Source organism: Tympanuchus pallidicinctus, unplaced genomic scaffold (genome assembly GCF_026119805.1).
Source record: "Tympanuchus pallidicinctus isolate F22 unplaced genomic scaffold, pur_lepc_1.0 scaffold3, whole genome shotgun sequence".
Taxonomy (NCBI): domain Eukaryota; kingdom Metazoa; phylum Chordata; class Aves; order Galliformes; family Phasianidae; genus Tympanuchus; species Tympanuchus pallidicinctus.
In genome coordinates, this window is record NW_026294747.1 from 83231162 (window position 1) to 83237321 (window position 6160).

At 47.8% G+C, this 6160-nt stretch overlaps 1 protein-coding gene across 2 annotated transcripts; it reads left to right on the forward strand.

The window, feature by feature from the left end:
* Positions 1 to 379: 379 nt before the first annotated feature.
* TAC1 (tachykinin precursor 1) lies at positions 380 to 5882 on the forward strand. 2 transcript variants are annotated; one of them, XM_052692423.1, is made up of 6 exons: positions 380 to 534; positions 1041 to 1175; positions 1253 to 1349; positions 1767 to 1790; positions 3244 to 3297; positions 5225 to 5882. In XM_052692423.1, exons 1-6 carry the CDS (start codon positions 430 to 432, stop codon positions 5272 to 5274), a joined length of 465 nt encoding a protein of 154 aa, XP_052548383.1. In that variant the 5' UTR covers positions 380 to 429; the 3' UTR covers positions 5275 to 5882. The 2 variants fall into 2 exon arrangements, with proteins under 2 accessions (XP_052548383.1, XP_052548382.1); XM_052692422.1 differs by having other exon boundaries at positions 380 to 466.
* Positions 5883 to 6160: the final 278 nt, after the last annotated feature.

The following is a 6160-nucleotide window of genomic DNA, read 5'->3' on the forward strand; positions in this document are numbered from 1 at the left end:
GCAGCCAGAACCTGCGCAACTGCTCCGTTGCCCGCATCCCCGCCGCGCCGATGGCAGCCCGGACCTGCACTGGGGTGGCCGCGGAGATCCGCGCGTCCCATCCCTGCCCGCCCTCCTTCAGCGGAGGTGAGGAGCTGTTCTCCCGTCGGAACGGGCTGAGGGGGAAGAGAAAAGCTGTGGTGCCCTCTCCCTACACCCGCTCCCTGTGCCCGCTCCCTATATCCCCTGCTCCGGCCGGTCGGGGGGAGCGGCCCCGGGCAGCCCCGGGAGGCGCGGCGGGAGCTGGGGGCGGGGGCTGCCGGCCGGGGCGGGGGCTGGCGCGGGGCTGGGATGATAAAAGCGGGGGTAATTGCATTTAGGCAAATGAGGCAGCCTCGGCCCTCCCCGTCGCCAGGTCTATAAAGTGCGGAGCGCTCCCGCGGGCTGCCAATGCGCGGCGAGCAGCGCTCGGCTCCCGCTGCGAACGGTGCGTGTCCGTCTGTCCTTCTGTCCGTCCGTCCGTTCGTCTGTCAATGTGTGCCTGCAGGCGTTAGAGTGCGTGTCTGTGTGCTTGTGGGGGTACGTGCTTGTGGACTTCTGTGGGTGTATGTCTGTATGATGTGTCGGGCTGTATAGGAGAAAGAGTGCCTGCATGTCTTGTGCGTTCACACCTGTGTGCTGCATGCGCAAGCCTGGCTCAGGGTGCATCTGGTGGTGTGTGTGAGCATCCCTGGACAGAGTGCGTGTGGAGAGCTCTGTGTGTGCAGCTCATGTGTGTCACGGGTGAGCTTATAACTAGATCTACATGTACATGCCTAGGTATGCATAAATGTGAGGGTGTTTTCAGATGCACACACATCTGTATGTGAAAGTGTGTGCCCATGTAGCTCTGTGCTTTGATCTGAGGATGGGTGCACCTTGATGTGTGTCTGCATGCTGTGGTGCCCAGCTGCAGGGTTTATGCACACCCAGGGCAGCAGGCGTGTGTCTGTGTGTGTGATCTGTCCCTGAATGTGTAGGTGTGCAGGGTTCCCTGCAGGCACTTACCCTGCACTCCACAGGACATCAAGGCGGCCATGAGGCTCCCTCTGGCTTTCACCGTGCTGCTGCTGGCCTCTGCACAGGCACTGGCTGATGAGATGGCAGTTCCCGATGACCTCAGCTACTGGGCAGACTGGGCCGACGGTGAGCAGAAGGTGAGTGCTGAAGCTGAGGGCTGGGTGAGTGCTGGGGGTGCTGGGACCTTGCTGAGTGCCTTGCTGTCACCCCACAGGAGGAGCTGCCGCTTCCTCTGGAGCACTTTCTGCAGAGGATGGCAAGGAGACCCCGGCCCCAGCAGTTCTTCGGCCTCATGGGCAAGCGGGATGCGGGTGAGCCAGACAAGGGCACCCCTGCATGCTGTGCCAGCATCCATCCGCACTCCAAAGAGGTCCCCTTCCCTTCTCACTTTGTTTTTCTCCAGAGTTTTTTTGTTGCTTGTTCAAGCTTAGTATAAGATAAACCCCCAGTCAGAAAGGAACGGGTTTCAGGTTAAACTGCTGAGTACACACAATAAGGAGTATGTTGGCATCAGATTTTGTTGTCTCTTCAAAGAGAAATGCAATTGTAAACATCACCTTAATTTTCCTTATGTCTCTGGAGCGTGCTTGGTGTCATTTCTTTATTTGATGCTTTAAAATAATGCAGTAACATTGTATATGTTTGCCTGTTTGTGGTCATTTTTAAAAAATTTTTATTTTTAATTACTCTTCCCTTTTTTTTTTTTCTTTCCTTTCTCCTCCAACCAGGATATGGCCAGATCTCCCACAAAAGTAAGTTAAAAAATGTAAATATTTTAAATACTTATGTGAAGATGCTCTGATGGAGAACTGCATGTTTCAGGGTGCAGGTGTGGCTGAGTTTAGCTGAGGAATGGCAGCACCAGAGGTGGATCACTGCTCCACCCCACGGTCATGTCTCAAACCTGTACTCAATATGAGCCGCCACTCGCTGGGAGATCTCAATCCACATTAAAGTGAGGATGCTGCAGCTCTTAATTTCTCAGGGGGCTCTGTAAACCTTTCTTAGAAGCGAGGCAGGCTTGCTGCCAGGCTCAGAGAGGAACAATTAAGACAGCAAACTCTGGAAGATTAGAATTGTGAATTCCCAAATCCCTGAGCATGATTCCAGGGATAAGTGAGATGCCGTGAGGTGCTCCCTGTGCTGTCTGGGTTTGAGTCAGCCCTACTCACAGCAGGACTGGCTGCTGATCTGCCCTACAAACAGGAGCAGCCAACAGAAGCAGTGTGCATTCTTTGCTTTGTGCCTGTGCCACACTGAGTGGGAGGTGGTGTCAGCAGTGTGCTGTATCCTGCTTGTGCACAAGGACAGGTGTATTCTCTATCTGAAGATGCTTAAATAGGATCTGAAGACCTAATCAGCTTAAAAATTATTTTCTTACTTTGTGAGACCTCCTCTGCTCACACAGAGGTCAATAAGTTCTCTGTTCATCACTGGATTTTGTCACTGGAAGACCAATTACAGAGTCAAACATCCTGCTGGCTAAAGCAAAAAAAACCTGCAGCCTTCCGAAGCTGCTTCAGCGCCTGCGAGGTCTGAAAGTGTTCCTCTGGGCCTGTAGATGAAGTAGCCAGGCAAAATTCTTCCCAAAGAGAAATCTCTGTTTGCCTCAAAAGTCAGCTTAGAGAAAGAAGAATGGCTCCTTTTCCATCCTTACCTGAACTACAGCTGTTGCCACATCTGATACGTGCCAGAGGCCAAAAGCTGGAGTAATTTATCCTCTACAAATCCAGTGGCTTGAGGAGTGCTCAGTGGAACAGGAAGGTAATAAATATTCCACAAATAGAGCCTGGCTGTCTGACTTAGATACGGCCAGACAGCATCGCACTAGTTCCATCTCTAGTAAGGCTCTGCCTGGTTGGTGAGGAGGGTTTAACACCTACAGGTAGAGTAGGTGTATCATACAGATGAAAGCTCTGCCAGGACGCTGCCTTTGACAAGACAGACAAAACTGTATCGGGAAATGAGTGAGAATCAGTTACAGGTTGTTGCTTTTCTGTCATATTTAAACAAAGAAAAGAAGCAACGCATGTCAATCTGAGTCAGTAACCAATATTTGTTCTCTGTGCTCTGAGAGTGGCATGAAAAATGAGTATGTGAGATGAATGATTTTGAAGTCTGTGTCTTCTTTCCTTGTAGAATGCATTGTCTTAAGAACCCTCCTATTTAAAATGTATTAAAACACCCCCAAATATATTTTTTCAGGGCATAAAACAGACTCCTTTGTAGGACTTATGGGCAAAAGATCTTTAAGTTCTGGTACGTATGTGACTGAATCAGTAATACACAGCTGCTTAACTCTGTTGCCTCTGTTCTCACCCATGGGCTGGTAGAAGAGAGCTCTCTGAGAAGGGACTGGGGCTTTCTGAATCCACATGTGTCAGGGTGCCCCTGGCCCTGCTTTCTGGTGTGGCTGGACCTGCTGCTGGCTGCCATCAAGCTGGTGAATTAAGGTGATGGTCCCCAGGGCGCTTCCCTCACTCCCCTGTCCTTTCCAGTGTGTGTTCTTCTTGTCTTCAAGGTGCTATGACAAGGAAGCGACACTTCACTGATGCATCAGGGGAAAAAAAAAAACAAACATGTTTAACCATGTTGAACATTTTGGCTTTTAATTTTACCCACAAAATGGAAAAGCTACAAACAAATACTTAAATCCTTGAATGAATGCTGTGAATTTCTACTCTTTTCCCATAGCCTTCCTCCCTTACAAGCATGAGCCTGTAGGTGATTCTGGGCTGCCAGGAGCTCCAGCTCTGCTTTGGGGCTGCGATGAAAAAATCATAAAGCCACAAATGCTTTCAATAAAGCCATCATGAGCCATAAAGCATCAGTTAATTCCTTAGTATAGGAATTTTAAAAAAAAGAATGAAAAAAACCCCAAGCCCTAATGCCCATTTCATGTCTCTGAAATAGTTTTCTGTTTTGTTAAATGGATGATAAAAGTTAAATTACTAGCTGACACCTTTATATTATGTGGATACATGCTGTGATCTATATTCTGCAATTATGGTTGTCAGGAACTTTTATTTTCAATTAATCCCCGTTCAGACTAGTAATATTGCTCTCTGCATCATCTTGCAAATTGCTATGTATCATGAATAATTTCGTACAATTTTATCTGCGGTGGCAATAGCTATTAAATACATAATACCTGTAAATATCTCTGCTATCATAAAAGTAAATAGCCTGGAAGTAACAAATGGGGTTTTGTAATCCCAATGGAATCATTTGTGTATGAGGATGCAGTATACAGCAAATGTTTAAAAAAGGCAAAGATTTGATTGCTTTGATTTCAAAATTTCTGGCATAGTTGGAGTACTGTGCTGTGGTATTTAAATATTTATCTGTAACAAAGGGAAATAATGAGGTTTTACCCTGCTGAGATGTGGCTGACATGAAAAACCACACCTCACTGTGATGGTGACACTCAGAAGTGGCAGCTCCTGCGGCACATCGTGCTGAATGCCCCCAGGCTTGCAGGGTGCTCACGCACGCCGGGCTTGCGCTCTGCAGTGCTTCCTTGGGGTCACAGCAGCGGTGACCAGCTCTGCCTGCTGAGGTCAGGCCCTGCCCAGAAGTGCTCTGCAGAGCTCCCTCATGTTAGAGCAGCAAGGAGGGAAGCTCTCCCACCACTGCTGAGCGCTGTTTTTGACTGGACTGCTATAGGTGGCAGTTGCCCGTGGGGTGCTCTGCGTTTAGCCTAGCTTCTGCTGCAGCCTTTGGTACAAGTTATGGCTGTGAGTACAGGCTGGAGGCAAGGAAGGTTTATGCTGGGAACAGGAGGTGGGAATGTCAGTGCAGAAAGTCTTTTAGATTCAGGCATTGATTTCAGTGCTCAAGTCCCCTCTTCGTAATGAAATACTGGAAGATGAAAAGGTTCTGAGCTAAGAGTACTTCAGGCAGCTCATAGATGAGAAGCAAAAGGCACAGACCTTCAGCATCCTGAAGGATTACATGTTCTGAGGGGCAGAACCAAATTAAACAGCTGGGGGCTGTGCCAGGACCCACATCTCTGCTGGCAGCAGCCTCCGAGCAGCTCTGTGGGGCAGGAGCATCACTGGGAGGTGGGGAACCTTGGAGTTCTCATGGAGCTGCAGCCTCCCTGCTCCCTGGCTGCAGGCGCCATGTGGGCTGTGAGATTATGTGTGGCTGTTCAATGTGTCTCATGCTTTTCTGCTTCTTGCAGGGTCCTCTGAAAGGAGCATAGCACAGAATTACGAGCGAAGGCGTAAATGATACATTCCCGCGCGTTATTTATTAAACTTTATTTGTTCCAATGGCCAATGCGGTGTAATATAAACCGACCACTGTATGGAATAATTATTTATTTAACAGTACTAAATGGTTTTGCGTTGTTTGGTTTTTTTTTTTTTTTAATTGAGTTAGACATTCAATAAGATGATTATTTTTCATGTAGTGGCAGCGACACATGTTGCATAGGAGTGTTGGGTCCTGGAAGGACATCTTCAGGACCAGTGACCTTGGTGACGTCTCACAACAAAGCACATTGTTCAATATGACCTGTAGAGTTATGTTCACCAATCAGAGGTTCTTTTATTCATCAAAAATGAGTCTGTGTCAGCTTCACAACCATGCAGAACAGAGCTGATGTACAGTCTAGTGCCTCGATTTGTTTTCATGGTTTATAATGTACTGTAATTTCTGTATCAAAATATATTTGTATCATTGCAGCATGTTTTACGTTTTCTGACTACATATCTATATATTTTAAAAAGGTGGGAGGGGTAAGGTTTGAATGTGAATCCGAAGTCTTCATTTCGTAGCCTGGAATTTTATGATAGTAACATTTTAAATAAAATCTGCTCTGGGGATTTTGCAACATACTTCCTTTGGTGATAGTGATGGCGTTATTTCCAGAATGAGACACAGATCCAAGAAACTGATCTCAGACTAGAATACACTGCAGCATAATGACTTCCTTTTGCAGGGAGGCTGTGGGCCTCCTCCTGTAGGGCTGGTGAAAGCTTTGGGGGATTTGCTACTGGAGGCAGCAGCTCTGGGTCACTCAAGGTGCCACCCCTATGGAATCCAAAGTCTGCGCTGGCTGAGTGAGAAGGGCCCACTGTGTCCTCCAGTTCATTTGCTGGATTTCATCCACTAT